At 38.2% G+C, this 16029-nt stretch overlaps 1 protein-coding gene and 1 long non-coding RNA gene across 3 annotated transcripts in view; one reads left to right on the forward strand and one right to left on the reverse strand.

Moving 5' to 3' along the window:
* The first annotated feature begins 13 nt into the window (after positions 1-13).
* On the forward strand, positions 14-10086 carry LOC309531358. 2 transcript variants are annotated; one of them, XR_014219244.1, is made up of 5 exons: positions 14-1271; positions 1693-1831; positions 1912-2041; positions 5347-5481; positions 9480-10086. It is a non-coding gene; the product is annotated as an uncharacterized lncRNA (long non-coding RNA). The 2 variants fall into 2 exon arrangements; XR_014219245.1 differs by lacking the exon at positions 1693-1831 and having other exon boundaries at positions 1942-2041; positions 9480-9899.
* URB1 (URB1 ribosome biogenesis homolog) overlaps positions 2729-16029 on the reverse strand; it is a 49507-nt gene continuing 36206 nt past the window's right edge. Inside the window, exons 29-39 of the mRNA XM_082220666.1 lie at positions 15546-15717; positions 14620-14722; positions 11198-11358; positions 10616-10727; positions 10244-10350; positions 9272-9415; positions 8124-8233; positions 6752-6943; positions 5189-5430; positions 3496-4086; positions 2729-3108 (exon numbers count right to left, since the gene is read on the reverse strand). Of these exons, the coding sequence (XP_082076792.1) occupies positions 2891-3108; positions 3496-4086; positions 5189-5430; positions 6752-6943; positions 8124-8233; positions 9272-9415; positions 10244-10350; positions 10616-10727; positions 11198-11358; positions 14620-14722; positions 15546-15717 (2152 nt within the window). The 3' untranslated portion in view covers positions 2729-2890. The remainder of the gene's footprint in view (positions 3109-3495; positions 4087-5188; positions 5431-6751; positions 6944-8123; positions 8234-9271; positions 9416-10243; positions 10351-10615; positions 10728-11197; positions 11359-14619; positions 14723-15545; positions 15718-16029) is intronic.

The following is a 16029-nucleotide window of genomic DNA, read 5'->3' on the forward strand; positions in this document are numbered from 1 at the left end:
TGTGGCGCTGGGTGATTCAGCACCAGGGAAGGGTCTCGGTGGGGCAGGTTGCGGAGTTCACCATAGCAACGCGGGGGAAGCAGCCGCCTTGAGCGCTCTAAGGGTCTTTGCGAGGTTGCATGGTAGTGATTTCTGAGAGAAGTAGTTATGAAAGAATAAAAACTCCAAAATACAGATTCTGAAGATTATTTTTTTTTTTAAAAAAAAGGGGGGTCGCGTGATTCTTACAATCTTTTCGACAGACACGATTCTCAGTACCACCAACCAACCTCGAGAGATGCAGCTGCTAATGATAACAGCAAGAATATGCACACTCTGCAGGTTTTGCTCAGAAACCTGCTTGAGGTGGCAGTAGGAAGCACATCACACGTAGCAGTGGCATCATTGCGCCTGCAAAACAACTGACTCCAGTGTGGTGGAAAAGACTTCTTTGAGGAGTCTCCACGTGCCACCCATTTCCCACATTCGTGTTTGTTTCGTGGTCAGTTGTGGGAAAGGGGGGTGCATTGGAAAGGATTGAAAGGTGGAGTTGTTCATTTCCTGCAGTGATCACTCTGTTGAAACGGGGAGTAAGTGGGCAGTGCTGTGGGTGAAAAATGGGGTGTCAGCCCTTGCTAACGCCATTTGCTTTATTTTAGTGGGCCGGGTGTCACGTTTGTTTATCTTGGTAATGTGTTGGTTGTCCTCCCTGCATTTAGCTTTGTTTGTTTTATGACAGGGTTCTTATTTATTTGACTTTTTAATTAGTCCTTAATTTTTGTATATTGCCATTTTCCCTGCTGTGGGGTCAAAATATTAAATGAAGAACAGGTTATGAATAAAATGATGATGATGATAGCCTGTCACCTGCTGGCATGGTTTTCTTTCCCAACTTGACTATGTGTCTTTTCTTATTACTTAGTTCTATATTAGTGAAAACATAAAAGAGTTAACGACATCTTGTACTTCCCGCAAGGAATGTTCACATTTGTCATTCTGGCACCAGAGACCATCGCCATACACTGACCTTCATTTCTGCTGATTGGGTCTGGTATCTTGGCATTCCTCAAGGATGTCTGCTCAAATGAAAAACTGCACAACTACAGAATCTCTTTATAGGAACACTTAAGTACAACTCATCATAATTGTTGGTTGGGGTTAGAGCTGGCTAGGAGGTTGTACTGAGATGGCTAACAAGACAAATTCATCCAGTTTTACTTATGATTTTGAATATTACATGGATTATTTAGATCTACTTCCAGTTGATGCAAGAAAGCTGAAGGCAAACAGATGTAAGTATTGCATTATGTGACCAACTAAAGCAAAAACAACAAAAAAGAAAACATCTTTTGAAAAGTTTAATGTTTTTGTAAACACACTTTCTGCATGTAAATTGCTTATTTAGATTGGGGTTTCTGACTACTGCATAGTAATTTGTTGACTACCAAATTCAGTACCAGTCTTGTGCAGGTTGACTACTAAGACAGCCCACCTACTTCATTGAAACGCTTTTCCAAGTATGTATACATTAAAATTGGATGGAATGTATATTTTTGTTTTCAAATGACTTAATTGCTGGAATACATTAATATGTTTTGAACATTGTAGTAAATGACAGCTTCCCTCTTACTGTTACATTAAAACTGAGAATATAAGTCATGCACTTCAAATGCTATACTAATGAAAGCAATGTTTTGCTATTAATTTTTTTAGTATTTGGAGTTTCAGGAGGGCGTCCTCACTTAAAGCACTACAGCCCCTATTCCTTGGGAAAGAAGCCTTCCTTGAGTGGGCGTAATATTGCTTAGTAATCTATAATAAATCTATAATAAATGCCTTAAGGATTTGTAAGGTGTTATAAATTATAAATCTATAATATATAAAGGTGTTATAGATTATAAATCTATAATAAATGCCTTAAGGATTTGTAAGGTGTTATAAATACTGTATTTCTTTCCACAGTTTCAATTGTCATAGCCCTTTGGATTGGGCTTGCTTCTTTTGTGGCATTTCTTTTCCTTATTTTGTTCTATATATCTCGGACTGGTTCTACACCCGTGAAGTAAGTACAATGCTTTGTGTTCTGTAGATGAAAGGAAATGTAAGGTCGTATGCCCTTATAAAAGACAGGATTTGGATGCAAAGGAAGCATCCTAGATTTATATCCTTAAGCATCTAATTAATGAACACCTGGGCTACGTTGCTTCTAAAATTCTAAAATACTGTATCATACATTCCCTGCTTCCATTAGGCTCACAATGTCCTGGTTTGGATTACTACTGTGTCACTTCATTGCTACTTGTATTATTTCTGAATCAGGGAACTGGGGCTAACAAACCAGAATCATGATGACTTATTAGCTGACATTAAATCTTAGTTCCCCAGATCAGATGTAATACAAGCCAGAAATCACTGTCTGAATTGAGTGCATGTCTTGCCTGCTATAACCCATCTCACACTATTTCTCTGAGGGGGTCCAAATAGGAATTGCATGTTAGTGTTCCCAAAAATATCTTCCTACTGGCCCTGGTGTCTATGAAGCCCAATTCTGCATGAGTCTTTTAAAGAAGTAAAGTGAATGTAGAAAATTGATGTAGGGTGATGACTTGAATTTTTTTTCTCTTGTCACCTATTCAGTTTGTTTTTGAGTCAACCAACCATTCTAACTGTGAGTCAGGTGTTTTGGTTTTAGTAGGCAGGCATCTTAAAACATAATACATCAAAAGCCTTGAAAATCAGCTTTCAAAACTTCTGAAAAAAATATCAGTAAATATTTATTCAAAATCCAGCTTAAAAGTACACCGTATCTTTCGTGATACATAATTACAAATAAGTTATGAGTTCCAAAATAGTTCTCTTTATGGCAGCCTCCCCCCCATCAAGATCTGAAAGCATGACACACACTTTACATTTAAGATTGAAAGACAGGGTGATGAATTAAGAATGGGTAAATGTCTTTGCAGAGAGAAGCTATAGCTTCTTCAGGTTCCCGTGTTCTTTGATCATCATTCTTTTGTTTACCATTTGCTGTTCCATGTATCAGTTTAACATGGGTTATGAATGTGTCTGGTTGCTTTGCTCCCAGCCAAAGATCTCCAATGTAAACAGAAGTGAGGAATATGCTTGCCCCTAGGAAATAAGAAAATAATTGTCACAATCAAGATCTTTTCTTAAAAGTTGATCTATATTCATCATTTGCTCTGCTTATTTTAAATGGCAGAGTTTCCAATACATTTTTTTAAAATGGAACATTTGATACTTCATTAAGCGAACATGGGTTATTGATGTTAAACAACACTTTATCCCTTAGAATATCCCTTACCATACTCAGGCTTATTTAATTTCTCAATCAATTTTAATGTCACCAGAATATCCTACTCTACATTACTGGTTAATCTCTTAGTATCTTCTGGAATTACCATATTATAGCAAAAGGCAAAATTTCAAGAAGTTTTATGGGGGAGAAAGATTATATGCTTAGTTTCTCCTCAACTTCCTTGCTGAAAATAACATTACCTTTCTTCGTTCTTTCTTCCTCTGTTACTGCCGAGAGGCAGAACCTTTCCACAGTCTCATGAAAAGCATTTTTGGTCAGGTTCTGGGAATCTAGTAGGTGCAGCATGATTCCATTAAGCAAGGAGAGATCACTCAGTTCCACGGCCTTCTCTTCACAGGCATTGTAGACAGTACTGTAAAGCTTAAATATACCACTTTTGAGAGTTGAATCTTTAAGAATCTCATCTACCACAGTGCTGTTTTGCAAAGCACTCTTTTCAAACCACTTGAAAGTCAAAAGTACATTTTGCACTTTGAAGCTGCTGTCGAGAAGAGACTTCACTAGCCATCTGAATACTAAGTAAGCAATCTTACACGTAAGACCAGGATTGTCATCTCCATTGTGCTCTTTTGAATGCTTTGCTGGCATATCCAGGAATACAGGTTCCCAGTGGAAAAGCACAGATCTCAGGACAGAGCTGCATTCCTCTAAATATTTCTCCCCCCGCTCAGATGCTGTTTCTGCCTCTGTTTCCATTTCATTCTTCTTCCGAACAAGTCGGGATGATGTTCGAAATGGTGCTTGTGCTTTGTTTTTGTCTTTAATGTTTTCTGTAGTAGAAGAAAACAAACAAAATACTTACAATAATTTAAAGAAAAATGAGAAAATCTGAACTTTCTGAAAAGTATTTGTTGGTCTTATTGTAAAAATGTTTCTCAGTGGGTACTTGGATGTCTCCAAGTTGCAGCAAGCAGATGTCTTCACATTGGTACAGGAGAGGTTTCAAAAGGGGTAAACTGATTTTTTCACGACTCTGCACAACCATCATCTTGCACCTGTCTTAACCTCTCCTGCACTGCTGCGAAGACATATTCACACCTAAGGGAGAATGGTAATAAATTAATCAATTCAGTATTTATTTAAAAGGACAGATAGAACCTCCTGCTGAATTATGCTTTTAAAGTTGGAAAGTAACAGGTTAAAAGTTCAACCAAATCCCAACAAAACAAATAGCTCAGTTGCAGGAAGCCCACACCTGAACATTTATCTTGAGATTATCACCACTCCATAGATTTTGCATGAATGCTGCCAAAAATATTTTCTCTAAACAAACATTATTATAAGCCCTCTCTTTTAAATCTACATTAACAAAAGCAATTTCCCACTATCTTAAAAATGAGAACTCTTTCTTTTATTTACCTATCTCAGTGGTGTTTTATGTGTGGGATCACACAAACTAAAATGGTTTCTGCTTCCACACAGGTCTCTGCTCCTTAATTATCCACCCCCACAAAGGCTCAGGAAAGGGAAATGTGTTTGGGTGTCCTAAGCAGATCCTGGCAAACTGACATGATGAAAGTCACTTATACTCAGAGCTTCATTTTATATAAAGAGCATATGGTGATGTTCTATGAAGTTTACCACTAGACAAAAAACAACAAGAAGGGAGATATGAAATCCTTTTTCTTGGATCATGTCTGATGTTATTAATGAAGTACACATATATTTTAATGATTTCTACTCCCTTTTCAAACTTCCCAAGGAAGCCTGCCTGGGGCCAACAATAATATCTTTTTAGTGTGCGGTTAAGGGCTTCCTCTTCTTCCATGCATCTGATGAAATATGATGAGCTGGCTGTTGCGTTCAGTACTTTCAGAATTCAGCAGAAAATAGCTGACCTTATTTAAAACACATGATATATTTAGAACTTACTAAGCAATTCTTTTATTTGGTACTGTTGAGCAAATATCTGAAGAACATCTTGAAGTTCCACGTCTTTGCCAATTATGCTCCACTTGTGCAAGAGCAGCAGAACATCTTTGTTTGAAAGGACATGCTCATTCACAGTGAATCTTCCCATTTGTCTGAAGGCCTCAAAAACCACAACGCGGTATTCCAATACAGAACTCAACGTGCTGAAAAACTGAATCAATATGGCAGAATCCAAGTTGGTCCTATTTGGCAGGAGATGGAGAAAACAAAGGTTACAATGCTCAACCCAAATGGTAACTAAACTCAAAATTTGCTTTTGTTTGGAAACAAGTGACAGTTTATTTAATTTTTGTCTAATACAAAGTAAGAGTCTGAGGGAGATAAGATTGCAACAAAAAGACAGCAGTGAAACATGAAGGCTACTGATTTGAGATCATTTATTATCAGGTTGCATAATTTGCTCTGGCTTGCATGCAATATTAAACTGTAGTTTAAAATAAAACTATGGTTTAGTGTGCATGAGCGCTTCTCTTCTCTTCCACTGTTACTATGCCCTGCAGGGGAGGATACAAGATAAAGCCTGGCTTGTCATCATGTGCAAACCTGGGAGGAAACAAACCTCAAGCCTGGGTACACAGTTCACATCAAGACAGACTCTGGCTTGTTTCCTCTCCCATGCCGTACAATCAGGAATGAGGTAGGAGCAACGTGCTTACAGGCATGAAACCATAGCTTATTTTAAATGATGCTTTAATGTCGCACATGAACCATGCCATAGTAGGAATAACACTTCCAAACAACAATACATGTGCTGGTTGGGTTCAAATAGCCAATTCATTTTCACAGGTTTTGAATCTATTTCTTCCTTCCAAGCATACATACACTTTTCAGGCAGGGCTACTCAAGTGCTTGATGTACATAGCTTTTAGGGTATGTCTTTCCTGAAAATGCTGGTACACAGTAAACAGAAATAAAAAGCTAAATTTGTAGTGAACTCAAGTAGTGAGTGCATTGTAGTGAACTCAAGTAGCAAAAATTACACAGTATAAGGGTTAGGTCAAATGGAAAACTGGTAATTGAAAAGAGACAAAATCAGGCATAACATCTTGTTAGGGGTGAAAATGACTCTAAGGGTCAAGAACTGCCAAAATTCACTGATAACTAAGGCTCTGAAGAATTGCAGTGGCTGAAAAATACCATATGAAATAGTTTTGAGAAGGCTTAGACTACTGAATGCTAAGCAGACTTCAGCAGTGCTTCTCCATGGCCCCCGCTCACAGCCTTGATTACAATTTAGAAAGGTGAGAAAGATATTCTGGAAAATAAATAAAAGCACAATGTATTGAAGACAGGCTCCCACTGAGCAAAAATGCTGAGTGGACCACTTAGACATTAGCAAGTACCAACCAATGCATTTCAGATCTCTGCAGAAAAGCTAATCTTTAAAAAAATGATTGTTGCCATTTACAATGAAAAAGTAAAAGGTGAATTTTGAGATACTACAAAAACTCAAGGATCAATGAAATTTAATTCCAGATACATTAAACAGAAGGAAATACATACCGAATGTGTTTAAGAAGCATTAATAAAATGTGAAGAAATTCACTGACAAGCTGGAGAGGAAGGAATCTCTGATTCTCTAGTAGCTCCTTCGTATCAGGTGTTCCAAGTGACTTTTGTTTATCTCCTAAATTGGTTACCCAAAGAGTATTGACTAAAGAGATGACACTGCTTAGCATCTTGGATTCCAGAAACCTAGAATGAAGGAATGGAAAAAGTTAAAATAATAAAACATGTTCCATGTTTATTTTATAGCAAACCAGATTACAATAGTACACCAAAATAGCATTAAAAAAAATAATATTTCTCAACCATTATCCACCAGTCCCATGAGCTGGGTACACAAAATGTTACCTTTAATATTGTCTTTCACCTGAGGGGGAAAAATTAAATGGAAGGGAAAAATCCAACACTGAATCCAGAGTGTATGTTCCTGTTGATGTATTTATTTGAAAGAGTCACTGTAGGATTTAAACCTTGAGTAGACTTTGAACATGCATTTAGGAAATTCACATTTCCCACATCAAACACTACAGTGTGTGTGTGTGTGTGTGTGTGTGTGCGCGCGCTGAGAAATTGTGTGAAAACAGAAACTTAGTTCAACAGTTTTTCAGAGATGAACGCTGCAAGCCAAAAATGGGATCCCATTTCTTTTAATTCATACCAGTTTAATATGGGACCTAAGCTGAAGAGTGCTGAAGTTGTTAAAGGCAAAGCAGAGTAGCAGCAACCATGGGCAGAACAACCCAGTGTCATTTTCCCACTAACAGCATAACAATCCTCAGAACCTCTTCATTAATCCTTGGACTATTTCAAGAATAGGAAATTCAGCTTTTAAATAAAACATTGCTAAAGCCAGTTTTCTATTATTCAGTTACATTACATTTCAGAAACATATTTAGAGGCCAGGTTTTCTTCAACAAACAAGGACGACAGAGTATTAATAAAATGTTTTCTCCAAAGAAGCAATAGAACACTCTGTTAAATTCCAGTTAATGAACTCGTCTTTGGAGGCACATGGAGTACAGCTTCAGACTACACGGCAACTATAGTCAATAATCCTTAACTAAGTTGATAATTATATGTGCAGGCTAACACTTTAACAGAATCAAAGTTTTTAAAGTATCTCTAAGTAAAAGGATTTAAAGGGCTTTAGCTGTTTCACTGTGCAACTGTATGCACGTTTACTCAAAAGTCTGTTCACTGAAGCTGGCATCCTTATAAATGTTCTTAGGATAGCTGCCTTAGTGGCATACCATGACCTCTACGAGCAAAAAATGCTTGTCCTAATTTCTTGCTCTCTCGCATATGCACATTTAAAAAGGTGAAAGAAATAATTTATTTAGCAATCAATCATGAATACTCTTCTATGCACCTTTTATCTAGTACAGATATTATCCAAGTTAATAGGCTGTGATCTCTTATTAGCTGATAGGCAGCTTTGGTGATGTATGCAGCATTTTGAAGTATTTCCAGAATCTGATGCTGAAAGACAAAAAAAATAAATAAATAAAAATTATTATTTAGTTACATAAGATGTCCTTAATAACTTTCACAGCTGCAATTTTAAGCCTTTGGGAATGAAACAAGGGGAAAACAACTAGATCTAATTATCTGCAAACACAATAAAAGAGTTTTGTGGCACCTTCGAGACCAACAGTCTTTTGGAGTGAATACATCAAAGATGGCGTCACTCTGGAAATTATTTTCTCATGAGTGTGGGCAGAATCTACAGTATCCATCTGAACATTGTCTTCAATACCTCACCTTAAAATGCATGCAAAATGGTACCATGACTCCTCCAGAATGCAGACAGACGTTCTAAGGGTACTATATCTTGCTTCCATGTGTTAATATAAAGAGTACTCCAATATTTTTGGTTCTAGTGTTTTCAACAATTTTACAATACTTCCCCCTCCCTTTTTAGCACACTCCTTGGTCTTAGGTGATAGCTTGTTATTTTCAAATTTTGTCTCAAACTTTCTATTCATACATAATGACTAACTTTTATAAAACCTTACTAGCAAATATTGGGGTGAGGTGGGGGAGAGGAACAGTAATGACTGATTGCTGCACAATCACGCATGCACACCAAACCCAGAAGTGACCTGAAAACATCACTAAAAGGTTGGAACGAGGGAGGAAATACTTTATGCAGGTCTCACAGACAAGCGTGGGAGTCTGGAATGTAACCCCTGCACAAAACAAGGATTGCTTGTATCTTCATAAATTACGAGTAATTCTATGCACATTCACTCAGAAGTCAGTACTGTGTCCAAGCTTATTCTCAAGTAAGCAAGCATGGATCGCAGCCTTAGAATATTATTACTACAGACTATGTTGAGATCTAAAAATAGCCACAGGTGTTAAAATTCTTGACACATTAAAGACTTAACTGGATGTTTTACTTTTAACATATGACTGAATGAGAGTAGTTCTTAGAGGAAAAGTTTTCAATGTTTTCTTTTTGCTTTAAGTTAAAAGCTTTTAGGAGTATCTGTATGTGTTTCAGTTGCATTTTACCTGGGAGGATTCATCACACAGTGGACTATGGAAGAAAGACAGAATGACATGGAAAATTCTCTGATAATCATATAGTTCATAGCAGTGTTTGTCTTTGAGGCCTTCCCCAATAATTGCAAGAATCCATTCACGCTCCATTTTATGCTGGAAAATAAAGAGGGAGCATAAATTACTATAGTAACTTTTCCACTCTATTTCCACTCTATAGGAAAGTCTCCAACAGATCAGATAAAAATGAAGAAAGAAGGAAAAAACCACATGATGCTGCAAACAGAGACACAAAAACTAAATTCCAGTTTTGCCAGTATTTTGTCACGCTGCTAAATATAATACACATTTCTTACTTTAAACGGATTAAACAATTTTCATCATTTTTCTGCAATCAGAATGTGACTTCATATACAGTCACAAGAAGTCACATACTGAATGTAGGGAAAAAGATGCTCCACTTCTCTGTCTGTATCTTATCGCAAACACAGGGATAACCAGCTTCACCATTTTTTCTTGTGAATGTAACATCCCAGGCCTGCCGTGGTTTGGTTTAGTTTTTATGTTTTTTGTTTGCTGTATTTTGTTATTTGGGGTATATGGATAAAATTTAATAAAAATACTTTTAAAAAAATAATAATGCAAATATGGAATTTGGGATGTGTTTCAAAAATGTGATGAATGGCAGAAGGAAAAAATAAAGAGGTCATGCATGAACAGAATTGCGTAACAGGAAGAGGCGGCTGCCACATGGACACTAATCTCAGTGTCTGAACAATGACTCTTTTACCATACTCAGAGTTTAGAAATGAAGATCCTGGGTGCTACAACCAACTATAAAGACTATTTACATAGTGATTTGGTTGCAACAGACAGGAAAAGAAAAGAGAGATTCTCAGAATTACTTGACAGGTACCAGAGAACAGAAAGCAAACAATTGTGCTATTCATGAATGACAGTTTACACCACACAGATTTCTATTACCTCTGAATCAAAACTGTAGAAAAGCTGAAAAAATCCAGGCACCTTCTTCAAATCCAAATACTGATGAGATAGAAGGAACTTGTTCAGCTTTGTGTACATGTGCTCCTCTGGGAAGAAAACAGAATGGTTACTGTAGCATGAAAAACGCCCTTATCATTTCCATTATTAAACTCAAGAAATTTCTATGCTCATCTTTAAAATCTCTCATTTTACAGCATGACAAGTCTGATACACATTTCATGATCACAGAGATATCTAAAATGGAAGTAACAATTTGACTAAAAGCCATTGTTTTTCATTCTGAAACAAAACCAACTGAAATTTAAGAGAAACTAAGAGATTAGAGAGCAGGTGTAACTTGTTCTAGAATACCTGGCTTTAGCATTTGGTGGGCTACTCTCGAAACATACAATGCCAAAGGGAAAGTAAATCTGAGATTTGGTTGTCTGATTCCATTCTGCACAACATCCATAAGGTAAGCCAACTGAAGCACAAGACAAAAAGAGAGAAATAATTAGGAAATTGGTTGTATGATCCTATCAGTAACTGCTCAATTGTACCCACAGTCCTCCTATGACAACACAGTCTGATTTTCATCAGGAACTGCAGAAAGTATATATTAATCATAGTATAGAAATTATACACAATTGAATTAGAATACCTATCCTAATATTACTGAATGGAAGTGATGAAGAAATGATTACTAATATAATATATAGAAATAATTAGAAATATTAAGTTCTGTATTTCATTCGTGGGTTGAGTCCTGTACATAATTTGGAAATCTGGGAGTTGGGCTAGGAAGTTACATAGTACCCTGAAAATCAGATGCATATTGACATCTTTGGCAGTTTGCAATACAGTTATCCTAGGAGATGCTTTCAGAGCAAGTTTAGTCTTAGGCATGTTTTCAAACCACTGCATACTTTAGGAAAGCTAAAGTTAACTCCTTACCTGCTTCTGTTCTCTAAACCGAGCCCCTTCCAGGTGAGAGCGGAAAGAGCTCAGGACATAGTATGCTGCCGCTCGCATGTTACTGTCATAGCTGCTAAGGGCTGCTACTGCCAGACCCAAGGCATTGACGTCAACAAACTTATGATATGCTACAACACATTCTACATAGGAAAAAAGGAAGGGGAAGGAATGTTTTAAAATGTAAAAAGGAAACTCAAAATCTCTTACAAGGTAATTTTTAAAAGGAAGACTAAATTATAGGTATGCACATTAAATCATAGCAATTTCTAGAAGAAGAGTGAATGAATGCCTGATTAGAAAATTGTCCTCTTCTATTCTTCTGCAACAAAGAATTCAAGATAGAATCTCTCTGAATTGCCTCTGCTTAAGCAAATAAAGACACAAACCCTCTTGCACCTGAGTTTCTAAGGAGCCTTCCATTCTGGCACCACCCAAACCATCTCTCTTTGTAGCCCTCCTTCCCCTACACTGAGGTGCACATACAGGGTCAATTAAAACAGATCTAATTACTCTTTACCATGCTTTTGTTTGTACCATGTGGTGTTTGATACAGCTTGGTAATAAGGATCTCTATTTCTGTCTCATCAGTGCATGTATATTTGTGGAGCAGTGATTCTACTTCAAGCTAGTGATTGAGAGTTTGGAACTAGAAGGCAGAGCAATTACAGCTGAATCTTTTCCCCATGAGCCACCCCTCTTCCCTTACTAAAAAAGAGATTCTGTCAACAAGGAATCTTGTTCCGTATTTTTGGGGCTAGCCCTAAATTTATGGAGTGAAGATTAATCTGGAAATAGGAGTATAGGTCATGGAAGGAAACATCAATGCTGGACCCGGCCTTGGCAAAATGAAACTTGACAGCAAGTTTAATTTATGTTGGCCATACAGTTTTGTTTACAAAACCTTGGAAAAATCAAGGGGAAATGGCTGCTGAGATAATGATCGGTGTCTTTTTTCCCTTTTGTATTTCATTTGGGGCTTTTACGCCCAGTGAGAAGCAATTATGGAACATTTATTCACAGGAGACTGTTATAAACACATGTAGGAAGCAAAAAATATAACAAAGACCCTTTCGGCCACCTGCTGTAATGGCCCAGCATGTTTGGGGTTGTTCCATAGAGCATGTTCAGAATGAACGGCTGTCAAAAGATTCCATGGAGACAGCAGGTTCTTAAAAGATTATTTGAAGGATAAAAGGAAGGATTGTGTGATGCAGTAAGTGGGAGAAAGCCTCAGGGAACTGAGGCAGCAAGAGAGGCAAAGAGGAACCAAAGCAAGATCTGCAGCTTGGATGGTGTTAGTGAGAAAGACAAAAATGATACAGGAATCATAATGGGGAAAATATCTGGTTTTGACTGTAGTGCGGTGGACAGTCTTTAGCTGGATGCTCCCATGTCCTAAGCCAGGCATGGCCAAACTTGGCCCTCCAGCTGTTTTGGGATTACAACTCCCATCATCCCTAGCTAACAGGACCAGTGGTCAGGGATGATGGGAACTGCAGTCCCCAAACAGCAGGAGGGCCAAGTTTGGCCATGCCTGTGACCTAAGCCAATGCTTTCACACATTCACAGAATGCCTTGCTGCCACTGACCAGAAAAGATTTTCTTTCTGTGGTAACACAAAGTCTGCAAGGTAAGAGAAGCTATGGCAATGAAGCCACAGGGAAAAAAATGTCGGTGGACAGGTGAAGTAACAAATCATCCACAAAAACAGAGAATCAAAGCAAGCAGTGCTTTTCAAAACAATATTGTTTCTGGTGGTGGGGAGAGGTTGCCATTCCAAAGATGAAAAACTGTCTTCTCCCATCCAAGACTAAGAAAAAGCTCTGCTTCACCCTAATTAAATCAACATACTTACTCCCACTACCACATACCCTTCAATGCTGTACTCACTACACAGTCTCTTTTTCTTCTTTCAAATTTGATTTGGAAATCCTGCCTGCTTATTAAAAAACAAAAACAAACAAAAACAAACAAACCAAAAAAACCCCGAAACACCTGTTCATGTGGCCTATCTGTCTGTAGCTTCCGAGCCACTTGGATTTCCTTCTATGCCTCCCTCCACCCAGATTTCAGATAATCAATCCAGCAGCAACCAATATTCCTCATAGCACTGACAAATCTAATGATTCCAAACTCCTGCAAAACAACGTAACAAAATACAGCACAGGAGATGCTGTGGGGGGAAACACACACATCCCTTCAGTGAAAAATTTTGGTTGGGAAAATAGAGACGGGTAAGTGGCGGGTTCCAAGACAATGCATGCAAACCCAAAATGGTGACTGCCAAGTGCACCGGCGGCCCTTCCAAGCCTGCTCACAATGCAGAATCACAAAACTGTGTGTGCTGCAGTGTCAGATGATGTTCCTCCTCCATCTCAAAAGCCCTTCTTGTTTTCTTTAAAAAGTATAATTAAAGCCTTTGGGGTCCATTTGATATCTGATGTCTGCTCTGAATGGAAGAGTAAATAGTTTAACGAGCAATTACATCATCAACTAGCCACCTGTTTCAGAAGATGCCATGACTCCTGGGCAAACACAAACCAGATGCCATAATGCAAATGAGCTCCGGATTTTGAAGCATTTTATAAACAGATAAGACAGACATATAAAGCGTACTAAGTTAGCTCAACAGATGTGCATAAAGAGCTTGCGTCCAATTACACAGGCCTCAGACTAAACCATGAACACAAATAAAAAGCAAAGGAAACAGCAAGAAATATTCCAAAATCCACAACTGGCCAACATATTTGTTAGAACCAACCAAAATGTTGTGTGCTTTGGGTTCTGTCAAAACTTTTGATTGGGCTGGAAGTTATATAAAGCAAGGACAGGGGGAGGAAGAAAACTAACAAAATAACCAACAAAAAATGGTTCAGTGTAATAGCCTGCCTTGTCAATACAGTGGTACCTCAGGTTACATCCGCTTCAGGTTACATGTGTTTCAGGTTACAGACTCCACTAACCCAGAAATAGTGCTTCAGGTTAAGAACTTTGCTTCAGGATGAGAACAGAAATCGTGCTCCAGCGGCACGGCGGCAGTGGGAGGCCCCATTAGCTAAAGTGGTGCTTCAGGTTAAGAACAATTTCAGGTTAAGAATGGACCTCCGGAACAAATTTAGTACTTAACCTGAGGTACCACTGTATAAAAACTGCCAGCTCTTTTATTTGTGCTCTCTACCTTATTGTTTTGCTTAAGACTGCAGAAATATCTGGGTAACAGACTTTATATTCTCAAAAATGGAGATCAGCCACTGCCTTTTTAAAAAATCTCACAAGCTTAGCTGCAACCTCAGACCTGCATAGCAAATCTTTGATAGTTTTCAAGCCATAACTTTTGGGGGTCTATGTTTACAGTTTCACACTAAATGCTTCCTAAAATACAAGAAAACCATTTCCTATACCTGGTCTCAACAATTCACTGAAGAGATGAAGGAGAAAACAGGGGTCATAGAGATCTTGAAGAGCCACTTCGCTTTTGCCTTTGCTTAGCAGCATCTGTTCTTCCTAAATACAGGACATAAAATAAGGTATGACTGAATTTTAATTGACATGTTTTTTAGCTGCTGTGAAAGCCTTCTCATAACAGTCATTATATAAGCACTGCAGGGCATCCTAAAGCTGGGTGATAGCTGTGTTACTGCTTTGGGTTGTTGTTTTTTTACAGCTTTCCCTGACCTCAATGACTGCTGTGCGATAAGAAATTAAGAAGAGCCTGCGAGATGAGGCCAATGGTCCATCTTGTTCTCACAGTCACCAACCAGATACCTAGGGGAAGCCTGCAAGTGGGGCTTGAACACAACAGAGCTCTCCCTTCCTGTAGTTTCCATCAACTGGTTTTCAGAAGCATACTGCCTCCGATGGTGAAGGTGAGACCATAGCCTGCTAAAGGGTTAGAAGCCACTGATCCTATGCATGTCAATGCAGAAGTAAGCCCCACTGATTTCAGTTTCCAGGTGTGTCTAGGATTTGCAGCCTGACTGCTTCTCTCTTTGGAAAGAAAAACCTTTACGTTTCCTCAATAGCTGCTACAATTTTGACCCAAGGGTTTGGTGGTTAATTCCTAGATCATAATTAGCACCCAACTCTGGAACCTCACTGAACTGAAAGGATTGCAGTTTCGCAGCTTTCAAGCAGACTATGCAGTAGTTACATTAAAAAAAAGAAAACAAAAGAGGAATAAGGCCCTTTAAGATAAATCAACCAGTTGCTATGACTGCCACTGTGAATATTAACAATGCCACTTTCAAGATAAATGACCTAAGACTAAAATGGTTCTACTGTACGTATGTTTTTAAAAGGACAGAAATCTGCGGTCAGATTAAGGCACCTCTGTGGACAGGAGATGCCGATGCTGTGGGAAATGGAGAATGGTCCTCATCATCATTTCTCGGTCTAGCAGACACAGAATTTCTTCCATGCTGGGCTGCTGCCACAGGGACCTTCCCAGACTCTTGCATGTCTTATGGTGCTCCACAGCAGCTGGACCCCAAAGCAGGATTCTGGAATCATATTAAGATGCTATGTGTTTTCCAACTTTGTATATGAAGAGAAGATAGCAATTACACAAAGCAATTTGACTTGGAAATGGTAGAACAATGTTTTCCTTTTCTCTTCACTTCTTTATTTATTACCAGAGAAACCAAAGGTAGGATGTGTTTCCTTGACAACCTTAGTTTTCCTTCCAAAGCACTTTGAAACAAAATTAAACTACGAAGCAACAGTCACTCTGCTGTGTTCCTTTTTAGCCATCTTGGCTCTTAGAGAAAGGCTGCAATACTGCCTCCTACACAATATCACAGTATCAGCAATAA

Source organism: Podarcis vaucheri (genome assembly GCF_965113315.1).
Source record: "Podarcis vaucheri genome assembly, chromosome: 4".
In the NCBI taxonomy this organism is placed as follows: Eukaryota; Metazoa; Chordata; class Lepidosauria; order Squamata; family Lacertidae; genus Podarcis; species Podarcis vaucheri.